The 21,367-nt window shown below is 52.4% G+C and overlaps 3 protein-coding genes across 6 annotated transcripts in view; 2 read left to right on the top strand and 1 right to left on the bottom strand.

Moving 5' to 3' along the window:
- The window catches only part of LOC138165373 (EF-hand calcium-binding domain-containing protein 14-like), a 34,358-nt gene extending 18,825 nt beyond the window's left edge, over positions 1-15,533 (top strand). Inside the window, exons 7-11 of one of the 4 annotated variants that reach the window (XM_069093637.1) lie at positions 55-246; positions 2,037-2,108; positions 6,518-6,632; positions 9,356-9,481; positions 12,521-15,533. In XM_069093637.1, coding sequence (XP_068949738.1) covers positions 55-246; positions 2,037-2,108; positions 6,518-6,632; positions 9,356-9,481; positions 12,521-12,714 — 699 coding nt within the window. In that variant the 3' untranslated portion in view covers positions 12,715-15,533. The remainder of the gene's footprint in view (positions 1-54; positions 247-2,036; positions 2,109-6,517; positions 6,633-9,355; positions 9,482-12,520) is intronic. The other 3 variants (XM_069093638.1, XM_069093639.1, XM_069093641.1) reach the window with 3 other exon arrangements.
- A 1,283-nt stretch (positions 15,534-16,816) lies between these two features.
- On the bottom strand, positions 16,817-18,466 carry LOC138165209 (testis-expressed protein 38-like). Its single transcript, XM_069093329.1, has 2 exons — positions 18,048-18,466; positions 16,817-17,504 (listed from the first exon to the last, which is right to left on the bottom strand). Exons 1-2 carry the CDS (start codon positions 18,082-18,084, stop codon positions 16,963-16,965), a joined length of 579 nt encoding a protein of 192 aa, XP_068949430.1. The 5' UTR covers positions 18,085-18,466; the 3' UTR covers positions 16,817-16,962.
- Positions 18,467-20,302: 1,836 nt separating this feature from the next.
- The window catches only part of LOC138165374 (ATP synthase mitochondrial F1 complex assembly factor 1-like), a 15,224-nt gene continuing 14,159 nt past the window's right edge, over positions 20,303-21,367 (top strand). The window contains exon 1 of the mRNA XM_069093642.1: positions 20,303-20,668. Within this exon, the coding sequence (XP_068949743.1) occupies positions 20,328-20,668 (341 nt within the window). The 5' untranslated portion in view covers positions 20,303-20,327. The remainder of the gene's footprint in view (positions 20,669-21,367) is intronic.

Raw genomic sequence — 21,367 nt, forward strand, 5'->3', positions numbered from 1 at the left:
TGGCTTCTCAGCCCGGCCAGAGTGGATCCACAACGTGCTCTGTTTCTGCTCTAGGACATGCTGCACCTTCAGAGCTCGTTAGAAGAGGTCAACAGAACCCTCGTGGGCTACCAGAGACAGAATGACCTTAAGCTTCTGGGGATGGATGGGACAGTCAGGAATCTGAGCCAGAGGGTCACCTCGATAGGAAGCAGCCTGGTGGCTCTGAACAAGTTAGGAAAGAGAGAGAAGCTGCCCTTCACCACGGTAAGAGCGGCTAGGCCTGGCGACCTGCTCTGTCCACCACTGCATGCCACGTCCACATGGCTGCCCTCAGGCTCGGTCACTCGAGCATGGCATTTGCATGATGCTTCCTATCCATTTTCTCGTGGTGAAGTGGGTGGAACAAGAGTTATTGCCCCATTTTACAGGTGAGGAAAGTGATTTATAGAAAAGATGGCCAACCCAAGACCCCTGCACAGGCAGGAGAGGTTAAGCCATACCAGCCTGCTGCTTGTACCCCGTATCCTGGGCTCCTGCATGGCATGTGCACATGGTGGAAGGGCCATGAGAGTCCTGACTATTCCATAGACTGTTTGGATTTAGAACCAAGAGGAAGCAAGCTCACCAGTGAGGAAATTGAGGCCCAGAGTTCAGACTTAAATGTCAGCAGCCATTGGCTTCCTCACGCCTCAGGGACCAGGGAGGAGCCCATGGCACTGAGCTGTAGAAAGGTGATTGTTAGCATTCTCTGTTTGACAGAGGTCTCAGGGCAGTGCCCACTTTGGACTGGTCTCTGCTCACAAGAAACCTGGAAGGCTGCACATGGGGTCCTTGCAGGGAGGTGAGCTGCCCAGGGTCACCCAGCAGAGCCAGGAACACACCAGACTTGAGGCCCTGTGCACCTTCCCCTTTGCTATGCTGCCCTTCAGGCAGGACGACTTCCTTAAAGCTGAATGAAGCACAGCTTCCTAATACTATCCCTAGGAGGCCAAGAGTATACCTATCATTATCTCCCCCCATTTTACAGAAGAGAAAACCAAGGGCAAACAGCTAGTTACTCCGGTCTTCTAACACTAAGACTGGCCTTCTTTCTAGCCCACCATCCTAGGCGATATGCTCTGCTAGCATATCACACATCTGCATGTCTGTGACGGCAGTACACTTTGCACAGGCCAGAGCCATGCAGGGAACTCACAGTATCTCCATAAACACTCCCAGAGTCAAGCAGGCACAATATGGGAAATGATGCCACAGACCAAGTCCCCAACCAAGTCGAAACCACTCCAGGGAAGCCCCAGATCCAGGCTTTCCTGCAGTGCCTAGCCATGGCCCATGGCCTGGCCAGCCTCCTCTTGCTCCATGGATTTGGAGGTGCAGCAGTACCAGCTTCTGCTGGCCATCACTGGGACGGGTCATTTAATACCGAGCTGAGAAGATAAAAAGTCTCCATGTGGACTCCTCAGAGCAGGGAAAAGGAGGCAAGGCAATTTGGATGATATGTGCTCTGGGCCTTGGTATGTCCCAGGAGAAATGTGGTAACAGGAACCAGTCAACCAAGCTGCACAGCCTGCCTTGGTTCAGAGGAAGAGAAGGGGCTTCTGTGTGTCAGCATCTTCAGGTGTGGGAAAGACTTCAGGTAGAAGCTGCCCCATAACACTATTTCTCTGTGGCTTTGTTTCCTTTCACATCTCATTCCCCTTTTTTATCCCTGCTGTCCACATGAAAGTGTTCTCCAGCTTTCCAGATGAATGTAGCTGAGATTCCAAAGGGCATGATGTTTGGGAGGCTTTGTCCTAAAGAAATTAGAATTTAGGGGCAGCTAGGTGGCATAGTGAATAGATCACTGGCCCTGGAGTCAGGAGGACCTGAGTTCAAATGTGACCTCAGACACTTAACACTTACTAGCTGTGTGACCTTGGGCAAGTCACTTAACTCCAATTGCCCTGCCTTCCCCCCTCAGAAAAAAAAAAAGAATTTAGGTTTATCCTAAAGAAATTTCTCCCCCTCCTCTTCCCTCTCCTCTCTCCTGTCTTCCTCCTCTCTTCGTATCCAAGATGGCTGATGGAGCTACTTCTCTGAAAAGAAACTCTCAAAGGACAGATGGAGAACAAGCTCAGATCCTAAAGGTAAGGGAGAGAAAGAAACAGGCAGGTGGCTTTCCTGGGCCTTTACCTTACTGCTACCCTGGCAGTCAGCCTTAGCAGCCACATTTCCTAAGTAAATAGCTCTTTCCCTTCCTTTATGGCAGTCACTGAAGGTACCAGTCATCTCTCCTTAATGTGGACATAGACAAGACAGACACACACACATACACACACACACAACACACAAACACACTCACTCACTCCTCCATCCTGTTCCCTCCTTCATTCTTCCCAGAAAAGTGATCTGTAAGAATCTTGAAGAATTCCCTCTGCTCTCACTGGTAGAAAAGGGAGCAACTTTAGGCACTCCCTTCTCCTCAGTGGCCAGCTACACTGCTGAGAGCACCTCTTACACACTCTGTCATTGGGGGTGTCCAGAGGGAACAGTGTGGATAGGAATACCCTTGGAGACAGTCGTGAAGGAGTCTTTGCTGATGATAGCAAGCTTCCCAAACTTGGCTTCTGTTGCCTTTTTATCTGCTTCTCTCCATCCCTCTATGGACAGACATGAACACAGAGGCTACTTATGTGTGTAAATGTCTCCCACATTTGAGAGGGTGCCGCACAGATGCCCAAGGGAATTACAACAGCCACTGGGAAGGCAGTAACAGGCGAGTTCAGAGCTGTCGTTCCCCTAAAGCCTAGGGTGCCTTGGCCTGAATTAGAGCAGTTGGCTGTTCTCCACTTTGTGAGTGCAGATGTGCTTAGTAAAAGTGAGATTGCAAAGGAACATGTAAGGGCAGAATGGATCTTGCCAGTATAGCCTATTACCTATTTGCTGTCCAGGGCAGGAGGGCTGCCTCCTCAGGGTATGCCTTTTTTTTTTTTTAAAAGCACTCGGGGTTAAGTAACTTGCTCAAGGTTACACAGCCAGGTGTTTCTGGGTGGGTAATAAGTGTCTGAGCCCGGATTCGATCCACATGTCATCCTGACACTGGAGCCTGGTGCTCTTACTCACTGAGCCACCTGGCTGCCCCTCTCAGGCTGCCCCTATTTTTTTGCTTCTTGAGGAGCTAGAAATAGCTGGAGGGGCCGTACAGCAAGAATGCATAGCAGGAGGGGAGCAGTGGAGGGAAGGCTGTCAGCTAGAAAGGGGTCAAGCTCAAGACCATAGGCAGGACAGCAGATGCCTTACCTGGGCACCTGCTAGAGTGAGCCTAAGCAGGTATCAAGCCTCTGCTCCACATTGGGACATACCATATCAACTTGGCCAGCATCTGTGGCAATAAGATTGAGATCAGTGTGGAGGCCTCAAAGGACCGTGTCAGGGGGGGCAAGGTACAGCCCAGGAAGAGGTGGGTGTGACCTCCAAGCTGTGGAACACCAAGCTCTCCCCACAGGACATGGGGCCCTTCCTCAGGAGCCCTAGCCAGTCTTCAGCTTCAGGACTTGGCCCTCTGCCTGTTGCCCCAGCTTTGAGGTGGGGTTCAGTCCCTTTCACAAGAACACTGATGGCATAGTGCCCTCTGATCCTTCCACTACAGGGAGACTTAGAAGGTACTGGAGATAACAGACTCACCAACTTTAACGGTCACCAGAATGACGGCATTCTCAACACAGCCCCAGTTTGGCCTTTCCATGCCACCTCTACCTGGCCCAGAATGAGCTGATTCTCACAGCCATTAGCAGCGCCCTGGTAGAGTGCTCTAGCTGGGCCAGATGCCCCTCCTCAGGTGGCAAGTCCAACAGGAAGCTCCCCAGGGCATGGCTCCTTCCACTGTCCTGGAGAACACCTAAGTGTTTTGACTTTACCCAGACCCCAAAGGAGAGGGAGTGCCTCCTGCCCATGATTATGGTAGCTGGAAATTAGGGCCCACAAGATTCAGGAGTCCGTCTTGTGTAGTTCTCCACTGAGCCCTCTTAGAGCCTGACCTTCGGGATTTCATCCAGCCCACATAGTGACCAGCATCATTATAGACTTTCTAGCACTCTAGGAGGGAGGAAGGGAAGCTTTAGCATATAGTAAGTGCTTAATAAATGCTTATTAAGGAAGTGAGGAAACTGAAGAGAACAGAGGAAGAAAAGCTGCCCATGTGGCACATTCTGCTAGGGGATCGCGTGTGCTGGAAGCCACGCTGTTAGGAGGGAAGATACCAAGGACCTCTGGCCAGTAGAGTCCCAACCCACATACCCGCTTTCCAATCCGAGTACAGTTTTTGTGGATTTCACAGGAGACCACAGCTTTATAGAGAAGACAAGATCTCACTTCACTCAGTGTTTGACCGTTAAAAAAATGTCTTCAATTCAGTCAAGTGTTTTGATGACTCTTCTCAATTATGGCCTCTCCCTAGATGCATTAACATTTTATAAGAATCCTTGGTGAGCATTACAGAAAGAACCTTGAACCTTGTATAAGAACCCGAGCTTGCTTCAGGTATTTCATAGAGAAGATCCATTGCATAATCCAAGCACCAGGGGGATGGTGCCCTCCAGAAGTACCTGTTCCCAGATGGCATTACGTGACGGCCTCTGAAATGAGATCTGTATTCATGTAGAAATTTGGACCAAGTCTCCACATAGGAAAAGCCAAGCAGATGAATAGCATCTCTTCTCCAGACTGGTACTCACTTGGATGGACAAAATGGAAAACTTGTCCTTCAGTGTTTGTGTGTCTTTTCAGGCTGTAAATGGAAGATGAGTTGGACCCAAAATTCAGGAATAAGAGTGAGCCAGAATGCCTCAGTGGAAAGGGTGGGGCACAATGGGAGTGAACAAGCAGTTATTAAGCTCTTGCTGTATTCTAGGCATTAAACATACAAAAGTAGGGATGCTCTCAGAGCACTTGTGTCCCTGCAGAGAAACAACATTCAGGTGTCTAAGCATATACAGAATAATATGGAGGTGAGGCATTGGTGCCTGAGGGGTTCAGCAAAGGCTTCCCCTGGGGTCATGTTGCAGTCCACAAGCAGCAGTTAAGTCCCTGCTACGTGCTAGGCACTGTGCTGTGTGCTGGGAATTCAAAGAAAGGCAAACATGGCCTGTACCCTTAATGAGCTCATGTGCTAATGAGCCAGGCACTGGAGCAAACAGAATTCTCAGAGGGGGGAGGTGAGGATAGTGCACCTCAGGCTTGGGGCACAGCCAGGACAAAGACACAGAGGACGGAGATGGGCTGCTGTTTGTGAGGAGCAGCAAGAAGGCCAGAGCAGAGAGGCAGTGAAGGGAGTGTGGAAGGGCCGGCTGGAGCTAGCACACGTACGTGCATGTGGTAGTGGAGGCCGAGGGAGCCTCTGGAGCCCGTGAGCAGACCTGTGCCTTAAGAATATCCCGCTGGGAGGAAAATGGATGGGAGAGGGCAGAGAGCAGGCAAAAGACTGGTGACATGAGCGGGGCCTGAGCAGGCGGGAGCTGCAGAAGTGAGGAGAAGGAGCCGGTGAGAGACAGAAGCGTCCAGGTGGCTGGGAGGACAGCGGAGGCCTCGGTAGTAACAGGAACGTGGGGAGAGAGGCACAATGGAGAGCAAGAGAGCTCTCTTTGGACACACTGAGTTTGGTGCACAGTAGGCACTAAATGCTAGTTGACTGATTGTGGGATGGCCAGTGTGGAGCGTACAGGAGGGACAAGACCTGCAGACAGGGCTGGGGGCAGAGAGCTGAGAGGCAGCTCCAGAGGAGAAGCAGCAAAGGGAGGGGGGCGAACCTTGGGGGACCCCCCCAGCGAGGGGGCATGACGTGGATGGTGATCCAGCAGATGAGGTTGAGGAGCCTTGAGTCACTGAAGCTGTATCAGTGCTGGGAATGGTGCTTGACAGCCTCCGAGGAAGGAGCCCCCCAATGGACCAGGAATTAGAAAGGATGTCAGCAGAGCAGTGGAGGAGCAAATGTGACAAGGCCCCAGGGACACCAAGAGAACAGGGGAACGCCCTGGAGTGAAGGGGGCAATCCCCGCCTCCAGGAGGTCATGGGGCCTTTTATCTCAGCCCCAGTCAGATAAGGATGCTCCTTCCTCTGAACTCCTGTGATATAGACAGTAAAACCTTGTATGGGCATACCAGCCCTAACAATCTGCAGACAGATGCTTTCCCATCCAGATTACAGGAGATGACGAGGAAAGCAGGAAGGCACGTGACGTCTCTACTGGACAGAGGTGCAGACCGACACTGCAGATCACACAGTACTTAGGTGACGAGGCTAGGTCTCCATCCCAGGTCTTCTACATACATGTGCATGCATGTATAGATATATGTATTGTGTTATCTCTAGGTAAGAACTCTCTTCCATTTATCTGCGTTCTGCCCTCTGGGACCAAACAGACCAAACTGAATCCTTTTTTCCCGGAGGATAGATAGACAGCTTTTCAGGCTCTGAGAATAGCAGTCATGTCCTCCAATATGGTAACTGTCTAAACTCTGGCCAGTTATTCCCTTAAAACTGTTTTGATCTTTGGGGCAGAAAGAAGACAATGCAGACTCTCAGGCCTCCAAACTGAGGGAGAAGCTCCAGCTAATCACGGCTCTCACAGGCAAGCCAGAGCCCAACAGTCCACCTGAGGAGGCCTCAGAAGAAGGTGAGTGAGCCCCTGGCCCACCTCAGAGGACTTAGGAGAAGAGGCCTTGGCAAGCCAGCCCAAGCTCAGACAGAAAGGGCTGGAGGATTGAGTCTGTTAAGGGTCGATGGGACCTGTTGAGTTGGAGATAAAATTCCCTGCAACTGTTACCTAGCAGGAGCCTTAGTCTCACATGGCCAAAGAATTAGCCCGAGTTGTAGCTTATGGGTTGTAGCTTACTTAACATTCACCAGTTTTAAATAGGAAAACTCAGTGCTTCTAAAAATCACCAGATACAACAGATAGAGTTCTGGGGATTGGTGGCTCCCCACTGCCCTGTCCTGCCCCGCCTCTGAAAAGGACCATCCCTGGCTCGTACTGAAATACGATTATCCACCCTTTCCTTAAAAGCTTCCAGGAACATGAATCCTTTGGGTAAAACTGGCATCTCCATAAAGGCCAGGGAAGATGCAGTCTGTGTCTTTGGTCCCTCAGGCCCTGCACATAGCTGGGCAGGCAATTCGTTGGATACCTTAGACCCAAGAACCCAAGGGATTGCCCAGAGGAGTTTTCTCTGGTGTCTCAGTGAGAGGAAGGGACCTTTGGTCATTATACAGATGAAGAAATTGGGGCCTTGTCAGTCTGCTGAGATTACAGAGACTGATGTAAAATAGCCCTTTGCCCACAAGCTTCCATTCTATCTGGGGAGTCAACATGTACATATGTAACCATGCAAAATAAATAATAAGAAAATCGGGGAAGGGGGTTAGAAGGAGCTTGTGTAGGAGATGGTGACATCTGAGCTGAGTTTTGAAGGAAATTGTGAATTCTCAAAGTGGAAGGTGAAGAGGGAGGGCAGTCCAGCAGTGGGACACAGCCTGGGCAAAGGTACTGGGATGGAAAATGGCATGTGTGTAAGAACAATAGAAAAGCTGGTCTGACCTCAGGCTTTTGGAAGGGGGGTGATGTTGAACAAGTCTGCAAAAAGTATAGGACTCTAAATACCCAAAAGCACCTGGTATTCTGCTTGGCGTGCAGGAGGGAGTCGCAGCTGACTGCTGTAGGGAGTGGAGATGTGGGCACACTTGCCTGTTAGGCAGGTCACATTGGCAGCTGAGCGGAGGATGGACTAGGGAGGCAGGGCAGGCCAGGCCAGGGAGGAAGGGTCTGTCTGGCAAAAGGCTGGCTCAGTGCATTGGTGTGCAGGAAGGCCTGGCAGGAGGAGTCGAGGCCCACACCAGAGCTGTGATGCAGGGGACTGGAAAGTTAAGAATAGGGGAGGATGAGTCAGTTCTAGACATGCTGAGTTTGAGACGCCTTTAGGACACCCCTTTCAGTGACCAAGAGGCAGCTGGAGATGCTAGGTGAGAAGTCAGGGTTGGAGATAGAGATCTGGTGGCCACCTGCATGAGGATGGTCACTGAAGCCCTGGGACGCCGGGCAAGGTCGCTAAACTCCTGCACTTTCCCCCGCTCCCAAACCTGCACAGTGAGGCTGCCAGGATGTGGCCAATGAAGGAGTTTGTTTTGCCCGATTGTGCTTATTTGTTTCAAGAGATTGTTTTTCTTTTTTTTTACCAATGGAGAGAGGCAGAAGTAGCAGGGAGAAAAAAAATACTTGATAATTGAAAAAAGTTATTAAATAGTAATAGTAATGAAAGCTATGGGGGCTCGTGAGGTCCCCAGTGAGAGGCTGTAAAGAGAGGAGGTCCCAGGACAGAGCCTCGGGGATTGCCTCTGTCAAGTGCACGTGGCCTTGAGGAGGATCCCCGGGGGGGAAGGCCGAGGCAGAGCAGGCAGAGGGTAGGAGGAGAAGCAAGAGAAAAGCGTTGTGAGAGCCCAGCGAGGGGAGAGCCTCCCAGAGCACAGGGCAGTCACCAGAGGCGCCAAGAAGGAGCCATCCGAGAACACCCAGCCTTGGCGTACGGTTCTGGACCATGCACTCCCCAAGGCCTTTCAGCCTGAAGCTGATCCATTCAGTCCTGTTCTTTGGGCCCAGGCCCTCTGCAGGTTCTGAATCTACCAGATTATCCCCTCCTCGAGTCTAGGTCACTCCGTCATCCCCAAGAGAAAATAAAGAGACCCTTTGCCAGGTGCCTTGCTACAGCCTTCATTCCACGTCTGACCAGTCCTGTCAAGGAAAGAGGCATCCATATGGCATGGCTTATTCTTAAGGAAACTTCGTGGTGGGCTCCAGGACAGAGGCAGACTGACCAGCCAGCGGCTAGGACGCCCACCTACCTACTCCATTCTGGCTACCCCTGTCTCCATGCTGTGGTTCTCCCATAGGCAGCGCAGGGGCTCCCCCTCACATCCCGACATCCATCAGTGCTCTTCTCCCTTCTTCCTGCTTACCCCAGGACTCTGCATCTCTGGTCACTGTGCCTAGGGTTATCTCGCACAGAAGCAAACCCCAGATCTAAGAGAAAACTATGGGACCAGATTTAAGGGTGGGGTGAGCCAGGCCCTCCTTGTACCCTTCCCCAACCCGAAGGTCATTGTCTCTGGTTGTTAGAGCCCTTCTGCCTTTCATGCTTCCCTTTGAGGCCTTTTCTGATTGTAGACTAACCTTGGCCTCATGTCCCTCCAGCGGCACAGTGCACACACCCTTTGTCACCCTGTTTTCCTTCCTTTAGATTTGATGGTGCCTTTAATGCTTTGCATTTGACTTCAAAGGCACCTTCCATGCCAGCTTAATTTGGTATCAATTCATCAGATTAATCCTCCTGTGCATGTCTGTTACAGAGAAAAAACAGAGTGCTACATCAAAGGTATCCACATTTCCAAAATTTTCCCCACGATCTCTTGGAAACCAGGGGGAGGCTGCCCATCTGAGATCTGTGTCCGTCCCAGAAGTTTCCAGCCTAACAGGTCAGTCTGAGAGGGAAGGAAGGCCAAGGATGGAGCTGGCCAGGATGGGTGTGGGAGGCTGAGGGAGTTTGAACCCACTCTTTAAAATTGGCCAAGTGTTTGTGAAGAGATCTCAGGAGAACCTTAGAACAGTCCAGTCGGAGGGCCTGACCACCTGCATGCTACAATTCCTACTCCCTGCAGGCTGTTCTTTCCTCACCTTCAAGATGTAGGGTTTGGAAGAGACATCCTCTGAGGTCCCTTGCAATCAGCCATGTGGCCCTAGGAGGACTCCTCTCTGGAGCTACCCAGGCCAGGAGTCATCCAGCTCTGGCCCAGAGACCTCCAGCAGAGAGAATCCACCACCTCCTAAAGCAGCTGGTCCCACTGGGGGGAAGGGGGGGCGCAGCTAAAGGGTTAAGAAACTTTTCCTTGAAGCCCAGATCTGCTTCTTGTCCACTTCCATGCCTGGCCCTGGCATCAGGAGACCTGGGCTCAGATTCTGCTTCTGTTCCTTAGTGCCTCTGTGAAGTCAGGCAGCTTCCCTGGGCCTCAGTTTCCTCACCTGTAAAATGAGGAGGTTGAACTCTGGCAGCCTCTGAGGTCCCTTCTCCTGACTGCCCTCCTCAGGACACTCTTTAGCCGATCAGTGTCCTTCTGAAAGTGTGTTGCCCAGAACATAAGAGTTTGATAAGAACACAGGACAGAGCAACTCTCCCCTTCCTTGCCCTCACCACTACATCCTTCTGGATGCTGCCCAAGATCCCACCCTGGTAACTCATTGAACTTGTGACCCACTCAAACCCCCAGGTCCTTTTCAGAACACCAGCCGACCTTTTACCTGGTCTTTGGGAAGGACCCAAGTGTAAGACTTTATGATTATCCCTATTGAGTAGATTGTATAAGTCCTTTGTGTAACCCAGTCATTAAGCTGGCTGGCAACTAGCGTTTTTTAAGTTTTTCTTCCCTTCTGAGTGCAAGGAAAGGATACACACCTAAGCAAAAAGAAACAGTCCCTGCCCTCTAGGAGTTTACATTCTAATGGAAAATACAGTACAGAATGGGGCCCTGAGGGGGAGATAGCAAAGTCTGTAGAATCTGGCATCTGTGGAGACCCTGGGAGGCCTTGTATTCACAGGCACTAGGACCAAGGGAGAACTTAGTATAAGCCTTGTGTCCCAAAGCTAGAAGGAGCCCGAGAAGCCCCCCAGCCCTGCCTCCCTCCCCCAGAGCAGGCACCCTGATGAGAGCAAAGAGAGACCACCCCTGAGTAGCCTGTGCTGAGTCAGCTGTGCAGCTCAGCCCTGCTCAGCTAGGGCTGGAGCTTTGGGGTTAGTTTGGGGAAGACAGGGATGAAATGGAGAGCCCCTGTAAGGATGGGGAAGAGCCCGGCGGCCACGTCCCCTGGAAGTCCTGCTGCCAAGGAGAAGGCAGGGGGTTCTCAGGCAGAGACCGGATGGCCATGTGCAGAGACCGTGAAAGACCTTCTTCAGTATGGTGTAGCGTAGATGCCCATGGTGGAGGATTTCTTTCATTCTTCCATCCATTTAATGTGTAATTAAGCTTACAGCTTAAAAAAATGGAGACATCCATGAAGGTTCACCCCATTTGTTAATGAATCAGTGAGTGAAACGTGTCAGCTCTAGGCTAACTTCAGTGGCTTCTAGGATTTCAGTAGGGGTACAGCCTCTTGAACACATTCCATGACAGGAGACTCACTCCTTCCTGTGGCTGTTCTCCCGCTGCTCCCAATTCTGTTCTTTTGGGCCAGACAACCAAAATGTAGGCCCTCTGTCATCCAGTGGCCTCCCATCTCATCCTGTCCAATGCAGCTGTCTTTTTGGAGGGGGTCTCTGCTTTGCTCTGCATCCTCCCTTTTGCATTGAGATCTGGAATGAAGGTGGGTTCATTTGAGAATCACTGGCCCCATTCCCTGTCCTTTCTCCCTGCCAGGAAGCACACTGAGAGCCTCATGCATCCTGCATGTGCCCTGAGGATGGCCCAGAGGCTCTTAGGCAGGGGTTGTGTGGGTGGGAAGACCAATGTGGGCTAACTCCTAGAACCTGCCTTTGGCTTGTTAGCAACAAAGTCTGCAGATAAGGGTTGGGGCATGGTATAAGCACCAACAATTATGCAAACCAATGGAGGCTCACTTGGCCTTCCTAGCTGTTGTAGACCTGACCTTTGGGAAGACCCCAGAGCAGGGAAGGGAGCAGATATTTATTAAGCAGACCCTGTACTAAGCACTTACAAATATTATTTCATTTGACCCTCACAGCACAGATGAGGAAACAGGCAGATGGGTTAAGTGCCTTGCCCAGGATCCCACCAGCAGTGTCTGAGGCCAGTTTTTACCTCTGGTGCCCCCTAGTTCTACAGCATCTCTAGCTAATCCTTCTGGCAGAGACAGCAGCTCCTTGAGAACCCAGGATATGGTGTTCAGGGGTTGCTGTGGCCAGGCAGGTCATTCACCTGCAGAGAGCCCTGGTGCCGAACCTCCAGCCCGACATGCTCTTGTCCTCCCTGTTTGAAGAAAGTCATTCCTCAGGAGCTGATGAGAATGAACACCACACAGTAGTGTGCATGTCTCTCGTCTCCCAGTCAGGCTTTAAAGATACACAGGAAATTGTTCTAGTTCCGGTAGCCAGGCAGTTATAAAAGCCCATGGTGGAGGGAGTTAGCCAGAGCGCTCAAGATGGGGAAGAAGGCTGCCAGTCTCTGGGCTTGACTTGTAGGGTCAATGTCGCTTCCATCAAATTGGTCTCAGCTCCAAACCTTATCAGGAGACCGTGAGGCCCTGTGAGCTAAGAGGTGAGGGCAAGACCTTACATCTACTTCCTCGGGGGCTTGTATGAGAAATCATTTTACATAGATTCCCTTCGGTGAGATTCTGCAAATGGAGTGCCCTAGGTCAGGCTTCCTGGCCAACAGCCCCTTAGGCTGCTTGTTTCTCAGTAAAACAGTAGGACCCCAGGCTCCTTAGCTCTCCTGCAGCTACTGCCCTCTCAAGCAGTTTGCCCAAGAGTGAGCTGGTGATGATCGAGTGTCTTCTTTCAACAGATCTTCTGAATTTGTTCCAAAAGATGGGCCAGGGACCCGAGGGGGAGCTGTCCTACCAGGATCTCTGGAACCTTCTCGGCTCTACCATCCCATCTGCCAAGAGCATGGCAGAGTTTGACATGGACAGAGATGGGAAATATTCCTTCCAGGAGCTGAGATTGGCTTTCGGTATTGAGCATATGGAGCAGAATTAGAATTGGAAAGCCAGCCCAGGCCTCCAGCTGGCCACCGCCTGACAAGTCGCCCATCCCTCAGCCCAGTAATCCCCACATCTTTGAAGCTGCATAGCACCCCTCATTTGGAGAAGCTATATAATGGTTATTTTTTTAATGAGGAGAACTTTTCCTTCTGGTCAGAGGCTCAGCAGTTACTGTGTTTTCAGGGCACCCACAGGAATGTCACTTTTAAAACTCCTACTAATCCAGGGAGCCCTCCTTCCTCTTGGGTCCCTTGTGAGAGGTAAGACCACATCTTTAAACTGAAAAATGTGTACATAGAGAAAGAAAAACCCCTATTTTCTATTTTACATAAATTTGCCTTAAATTAGCTGCACTTTATAGAAACCCAGAAAAATCTTGTCTTTTCTGTCCAAGAGAGGCCTTTTCCAAGCATTTGTTAGTAGTTGGCATTGAACAGGGAATTATGTGCACTGGGGGGCTGTGAGAAAACAGTTCATCATCAGCCATTAATGTCTAGACACTTCCCCCATGACCCAGGCAGGAGGGCTGCTGCTCACTAAGCAGTCATCCTGCCCCCTTACCCAGTCCTGACCAGAGAGTCAGAAAAGGGCCTAGTAAGCCCCTCCAACCTTGTTGGAAATTGTTCAGGTTGTGGAGCTTAGCTAAAGTGTTTGCAGGAAAGGATGCTTGAAACCCTGGAATCTGCCCTTTGTGGCTTCTCCTCCTCTTCCTAGAATGTTGCCTGACTCTCCTCCAGCTGATGGGATGGACACAGGCTTGTCCCCCACATGTGGCCTTGGCCCAGTCACCGGGGCCACCCTGGGGGGGGCCACCTTTTCTCTGCCACCAGCCAGTATCAGAGCTTCCTCCCAGGAGGGTTCTGTGGGCAAGAAGATCACAGAATGAAAGGTCAGACTTGTTGTGCCCTTGGCTGAGACGGGAGGCAGGAATCTCCTTGAATCTTAGCAAGTGCAATATCTTTCCTAGTCCTGCCCCCACGGGGGGGTTGGTGCTGGTTGTCCATTGTTGATAGGAGTCTTTTCGCCTTCCCGGGCAGTAAGTTCTGACCCCATCTGCCAATCCTAGAAGGGTGTCTGGATCATAGAGAAGGAAGTGTCTGCAGAGCTTATCATGGGGACCAGGGAGGCTGGAGAAGTCACCTCGAGGAAAACCCCCTTATTTAGATGAGCGTTGCTCTGGTGTTGGGCCCTTCACAACCTTGCAGCAAAGCATCATACCTACTTGGGTATGTGCTGTCCCTTTGGCATGATCCTTAACTTAAGTTTGATTCACAAAACCCTTGTATGGACAGAGAAGATCAGCTAGGGCAAGCAGGCCAGTGCCCTTCTGGGAATGTGTCCCATCTGCCACCATTGAAGGCTTCTCTCCCTGCATCCCCTTCTGGGCAAACCATGCTGTTGCCCAGCAGGACAACTTTATCTGCTGTTTACAGGCCCCCTTGGTGCCTGAGACCAGCGTCCTGGCCATGCCTGCAACCCTGTTTGATACACCTGTCCCTATAAATTCTCTAACAACCAAATAAAATCCTAGCAATAAAACTGATCACTCTAAGATCTGTATATATTGTACCATAAGGCTTTTGTCTACACCTGTTAGTTTTTTGATTTGGTTTTGTTTGAACTTTTGTGGAAACTGATTTCTGGGAACCACAGCTAAGGGGACAATTCAGACTGCTGCCCTTTTTAATTTCAGAGCAGTTGTTCATAGATCAGTGGAGAACCCTTGGTTAATTCTTAGTTGAAAAGTCAGTTTCTTTTAGGTTTTGTCTTAGGATCTTACTCAGGAGGAATCCCATTGGCATGAGCGAGGCCAGGCCCAGCCATGCAGTGCATCTGCCTTTGCTGGCCAGTTCCCAGGCAGGAGGGTCCCAGGGTTGAGTCACCTGCCTCCACTGAGACAGAGGCTGCCTGGCCTCCTCTGGGCCCCTCTGGCACCATACTGACTGGCAGTGTAGCCCGGGCACCCGAGTCACTGTGCCCCGTCCAGGCCCAGTAGTAGCTGACGGATTTCACAGGTGGTGAGCATGTAGCCACTCTGGCCCCCACCAGCCAAGGCTGCCTGGCTTTTCATTCATTTTACCTCTCCCGAGCCAACTCTTGGACTGTTTCTTGCCTTTCCCTGATTCTGGGTCAAGAAGCCAAGCATAGGAAGTGAGGCAGAACAGGCTCAGACTTTTATTAAGGGGACTTGTTCTATGAAGTTTGGATTCAGTCAAAGGGCCACACTTGAGGACCTAGAGGGCCACATGTGGCCACAGGATCCCTACCCCTGGGAGGGAACCAGGTGGGTTCTTGCCCATAAACTGACCTGTTCAGGGAAGGGGAGTTAGTTGACTGACAGCCTTAAATATTGGGCAGAGGAGAGGTGGGGGTGGGACATGAGAGGGAGATGTAATTGGGGGGGGGGGGTGCTGTGCACTGGCTTCATTGCCTGCAATTCAGCCCTGGGCCAGCCCCTCCCAGTCCAGGCAACTGTCTGCCATGGAACTGAATCAGGGGCTGACTTCACCCCACCCCACCCCTTCCACTCTCTCCCTCCCTTCCTCCCCCCTTTGCCATGCTCCCCTACTCCCCCACACAGTCCTATAGAGCATGGACCATCTTGCCCTCAATCATCCACCTTGTCACTGTCTCCTTTTGAGACAGGTGACTCTGCTCTGTCCCTGGAGCTGTGGAGGTCTGGCTAAAGCCCACACCCAGGGAGGGGATGGATGTCTCCTGTCCCTGGGGTAGTCTAGTCCCCTCGAGAGGAACCTTGCACTTTAATAACATGTAACAAGTTCAAATTTCTCTAAATAAAACATATTTCCTCTTTTTCTCGTGACTGTGTCTGTGATTAAAGCTTGTTGAGTGGATCGATTGTTTGTACAGCGAAGAGGAAGCAGCCACCTCCTGGAACACAGGGTTGTGAGGGCTGGGTGGGTAGAACCAAGAACCACCACATGAAGTTGGAGGCCCTTTTTTTTTTTTTTAAATGGGTCAGTGACCTGCAATGTTACCAGAGGAAGGACAGTTTGGGCTAGGGAAGGGACCATGTCTGAGAGCATGGAGGGGATTTCACAGGGACTTGTAAGGGGTCACAGTTCTCACACCCGGGAAAACCTCCAATGGGGGAGCTTCAAGGCCAACAAGCCCAGGCGAGACATGAACAAGAATCCCCTGCCCCAGACAGACAGGACGGATGGGAAAACAGACCAGAGAAATGACCAGGGGCAGAGCTAGAATTCGAACCTTTTGACCCCCAAATCCAGTGTTCCTTTGCCACAGGAACAAGGAGTTTGGGGCAGATCCCTAAACTGCAGCAGGGGGCATTTATGCAAAGTATGACGAACTTCCTCACCATAAGGGTGTGAGACACTGGGCACAGTGAGGAAGGTGGCAGGTCACACCTGAAATGCTTCCTGGCAGCTCTCCCCAAAGTAAGTCACCTGCCACCTCCCATCAAAGAACCCGTTTCTTCCTTTGCTAAGTGGGCAGAATGACAATTGCCTCCTCTTCCTTCCTTCCCTCCTTCACAGTCAAGCCACAAGGAAAGAATTTTCAGAACTTAAGTGCCAGCATTTGTCATAGGACTACCCGAGCCTTCACCTCACCCTTGTTAGGCTGCACTTCCCCACGACAGAGCCAGGAATGGAAGGATTGCTGATTTGGAGGCTGAAGACCTGAGCCGTTGGGCTATGGTTTGGGTACACGGCTCCTGAGGGAAGGCGGAGCAGGCAGATACCAGTGCTGTTGGTCACCTAGTGGTATCAGCTAACAGGATGACGGGAGAAGCTGAGGCCAGTTGTACCCCCATACCCCAGGGTCATGGGTTGAGAGCCGGAAGGGAGGCCCAGAAGAGGAGGAGGCTTGCCTAGTCACCCTGGCAGGGAGTAACTGTGGCTTCCCCCTCCCCCCAAGATGAGCAATGTTGCCTCCCAATCTCAGACCTGTGGCTCTAGTCAAATGATGATCTAAGGCCTAGATTTCAGGCCGTCCCAGGTTAACCCCTTTTGGGCTGCTGCAGCCCCCCCCCCCAACCCTCCATCGTCAAGACCAATGGGTTTTGTTTTTTAACATTTTATTGAGAAGTTTAATATCAGACTTGAATGGGATGGGGATAGGCAATTAAGGCCATTGAGAAGATGAAAGCTGTGAACTTTCAGAGAAAAAGATGATTGCATGCGTGTGAATCCAGAGCAAGCCTGGTCACTGGAGCATCTGGGTCCCCCACCCCACCCCTCCTCCTTCAGATCCAGGCAAGCTACAGCTTATAGGCCGAGCCCTTAGTGTTGAAACGACAGGCCTGATGGGCCAGGGCCGGCAGTGAATGAAACTGGGCCCTCCTCTCGGGACAGATGGTGAAAGGGAAAGAGGTGGAGTGGTTCACCATGGGTGGCACTTTGCACAGTGAAGGGGCAAAGGCCACCTCCTGGAAGATGGGGTTGTGTGGTGCTGGGGTGGGGTAGCAGGCCAGGGGCGGGGCGGAGGCCGGGGACCTGAGGAATCTGGCTTCTGAGACATCACTCATTCCTTCCGGATTTCTAGTCAGGGGCATGGGGGCCTCTGGCTTGGGGCTGGTCACTGGGAGGTCCATTTTGACTCCAGTATTCATGCCGTATTGCCGTCGCTTGTTGATCCAGTAGAGGAGGGGGCTATAGGTGAAGGTGGCCGCCTGCATCACCTCCACCCACTCCTGGGCCTGCTCTTCCCTCCGAACCTTCTTCCTCCAGTGGAGAAACACCATGCAGCCTCCGGTAACCACAGAACATAGCCCCAAGATCCCAAAGTACAGTGGGAGCCAGACTTGGGAGAGGAGATAATAGGACTGGCATTAACCAGCAACCAGAGATGTGAGCACCTGACCACGAGCATGCCTCCCTCCTCTTGGGGACCCCAGGGGCCTTGGAGGGCTTCTAAAAGGCTATAGACCCGCTCCATGGTGAAAGACCAACTGCCATTCCCAGAAGGGTCTCTGGATCATAGAGAAGGAAGTGTCTGCAGAGCTTATCATGGGGACCAGGGAGGCTGGAGAAGTCACCTCGAGGAAAACCCCCTTATTTAGATGAGCGTTGTTCTGGTATTGTTGCAGCAAAGCATCATACCTACTTGGGTATGTGCTGTCCCTTTGGCATGATCCTTAACTTAAGTTTGATTCACAAATCCCTAAGGGTACAGAGAAGATCAGCTAGGGAGCCCCAGGGGCCAAGGTGGAGATGCCCCAGAGATCTTGAGGACCAGGGCTCTTGCCACCCTCCCTCCCACCCCTCAGATGGTTTTTTGCTCTGTCCCCACGTCAGGCTGTCCATGCTGCTCTCTTTCCACAGATGGGGGAGAAGGGCCACCTACCACCAGGGATGCTCAGCTGTTCTCCTTGGGGATCCATAAGGGCAGAAGGCTGGGTGGGGCTGGGCAAGAGGGGCCTCAAGAGGCTCTCCAAAGGAAGGCCTCCTTTCCAGTCCTCCTCCAGCTAAGGTCAGAACCTCCAAGCATTGTTGTTCCTAAAGGTTGCCAGGTTCCAGGACCTGAACATTCTCGAGGCTGGGCTATCACTGGGACAAAGAGACTGACACCACCACCACTATTGCTACCCCCAGGCCAGGTACAGGGGGCACAAAAAGCCTCTCCTTGAGGTCTGGGGCTCCCTTTGGGAGGTTCTGTGGCACAACATGGTCATGAGAGCCACTAGGGAGAGAGAGGTGTCATTATCTCTAGCCTTCCCCTTCCTCCCTGCCCCCCACACCCCAAAGCTTCCCCAGAGCAATGCTTTGCACATCACAGACCAAGCAAATGTTTGCTGGATGACTGAATGAGTAAAGGGATGAAGGAAGGAAGGAAGGAAGGAAGGAAGGAAGGAAGGAAGGAAGGAAGGAAGGAAGGAAGGAAGGAAGGAAGGAAGGAAGGAAGGAAGGAAGGAAGGAACATTCAGGGTTTGCATAGGGCTCCACATGTTCATTTCTCTTGTAATAACCCAGTTTTTCACATTATTTCATGAAGTTGTGATTTCCTCTTGATGGTTGGCATGTCATTTAATGGAATTGTAATGGAATGTAAATTCTGTGAGACTTTCGTTTTTTTGAGCCCACCGTGTTCCACTTTTAAGTGCATCTGTGCCTCATGTCCCCCAGCAGGCAGCCCGTGAGCTCCCTAAAGACACAGACTGGGTGGTGGTCTACTCTTGTCTTCTCCAAGCAGAGCCAAGCACAATGCACTGAAAACATCCATTACCTGATAAATGCAGAGTGAATCTGGACTTGTAAAATATAGGACTGAAAGAGTCCACCATCTAACTGGGGACCAAAGGGCTTGAAGGAAAATCGCTGAGAAACATTCATCTGCACCCTGTAGATAAAACCCCGAGGGGCTTAGTCAGGAAGACCAGGGAGGGAACTTCCCTTGGCCACTTAACAGAATGATTCTCAGCAAGTCAGCCTCTGTTTCCTAATCTGTAAAATGGGAGGGTTCAACTGGATGCCCTTTAAAATCTTTTCGAGACCGAAATCTGTTACCATCAATGATCCCAGCAGGGGAGCTCTATGAATCAGCGCCTCCTTGGAGCCACCATGGTGCTCTGGGTTCAGAGATCGGCTTCCCTTGGTTCCAGACGTTCCCCTGCTGTCTTGGTGTTTTCACCATCCGTCCATCAAACCCAGCCTGGGACCCTCCTTTCCTTTCCCTGGGCCTCCTCCCTCCTCCATCCACAAACTCCAGGCCCAGGAGGGTTTTGTTGTTTTAGTATTCACAAGAGAAAAGGGGAATATACAGATTCCGCAGCAACGCGATGCCCAGTCCTGAGCCCTTCCAGCAGGCATCGGGGCTAGGATGGTCTTGTTTGAAGAGGCGCTGGCTGGGACTAAGATTCAGAGCTGGAGGGGGCCTCACCCCTGGGCCTGGCATCCAGACCAGGGGTCACCTTTGGCCTCTGAGCTTACCAGCTTTTACCACCCTAGAACTGCTTCTTGCCTGCACTTAGGAGGATGACAGAACCTCTATTTGCTTGTGTCCTCAACTACAAAGTGGCGACTGTAATGACAGCCCCAGTTATTGTAAAGATCAAATGCGATACTTGCACAAAGCTCTTAGTATACAGCAGGTGCTGCATACGTGCTTATTTCCTTCCCTTCCCCCACTCTGCCTCTCTCCTGTGCAGTTATTCACATGGGATCTTCCCTACTGGACTGTGAGCTCCTTGCAGCCAGGCAGGGGCCTTCATAATAACCCCAGAGCTTCCTGCCATGCCTGCCTTAGTAGGTGCTTAATAAATGCTTGTCGAGGCTCGGAGGAGATGGAGCCCACGGTTACCCTCAGAAGGGCCAGAAGTCCTCGCATTCCCCATCTAGAAGGTCTCTCCCAGCTGAGTCTGGTCCTCAGACAACAGAGACGGCAAACAGCCGTGAGGAGGCGTTAGGATTAGAATGCCTCGATGAGCGGAGCTCCCCATGCGAGAAGGAGTTGGAGTCCTACAAGCGGCCCCCTCCCCGCTCCCCCGCTCCCAGTTCAGAACTTCCCGAAGGCCCCTCCCCTCCCGAGGCTGCGCAGAAGAGGCCCCGCCCGCTGAGGAGGAACGTTGCTGCTGCGGAACCTTGGGCGCGTGGGCGGGGGCGGAAGCGGCGGCGCCTGGGGAGGGGGATGGAGGGGCGCGCTACGACTGCGGCGGAACTAGCGGCGGCGGAAGCAACAGTGGGGGCGGGAGCAGAAGCGGAGGGCGAGGGGGAAGAAACTATGGCGGCGGCCATGGCGGCCATGGCGGCGGGGGGTGCGGGCCCAGCCGTGCTGCAGGTGGCCGGCCTCTACCGGGGACTGTGCGCCGTGCGCAGTCGCGCCCTGGGTCCAGGCCTCGGCCTGGGACTTGTGGGGACCGAGCAGCTCCGGCTCTTCTCCGTGCGCCGTGGCGCCGGGAGCGGCGAGGCCGAGCTCGAGACCAACCCCTACTATGACAAGTACCGGGAAAAGATTCAGCAATTGCGCAGGTGCGGAGGGGAGGGGGGCGGGCCGGGGCAAGGAGGAACCCTCTTCTTAACTGGTGTGGGGAACCGGGGGACGGGGCAGGGGCGGAGAGGCACTCTCTCCCTGACTGCGCAGGCGCCGAGGGGCAGGGGTGGGGCTAGGACCCAGTGGAACTCCTCCCATAGACTGTATAGGCTCCGAACTACTAGGAGGAGGCGGGGACACTGGAACTAGATTCTGCGACTGCGCAGTGGGTGGAGGCCGGCTTGGAAGCAGCTCGTCTGTGAAATGGGAGTAACCTCCCTCTCTTCCCTGCCCCCATTCCCATCCCCCCCCCCCCCCGCGGTCACTATCAGAGGTGGTTGTTATTGGGACTTGGCTCCAAGGGCCCCGGGGAGCCCCTTCCTGCTCCTCCCCCTCGAGCCGGGGGGAGAGCGCCCGTGAGCCCCGGCCTTAGTTTGCCCATCTGTAATGTGAGGTGGGGTGGCCCCGAGCCCCCCCAGCCTTAGATCCGAGCCTTCCCAAGACCACGGGGCCCAGGCTCCTCTGCAGCCTTGGGTTGGAATCCAGTGTCCATGACGTCACGGCGCCGGGTATATAGTCGGTGCTTAATAAATGCTGGCTGCCTGAGGTCTGAATCCAGTGCCCCCATAGCCTCGTGGTACCAGGTATATCGTAGCTGCTTAATAAATGCTGGATGACTGAGGTCAGAATCCAGTGTC

This window comes from Petaurus breviceps, unplaced genomic scaffold (assembly GCF_028583685.1).
Source record: "Petaurus breviceps papuanus isolate PSGF00001 unplaced genomic scaffold, PetGlider_PUasm1.0 208, whole genome shotgun sequence".
Classification (NCBI taxonomy): Eukaryota; Metazoa; Chordata; class Mammalia; order Diprotodontia; family Petauridae; genus Petaurus; species Petaurus breviceps.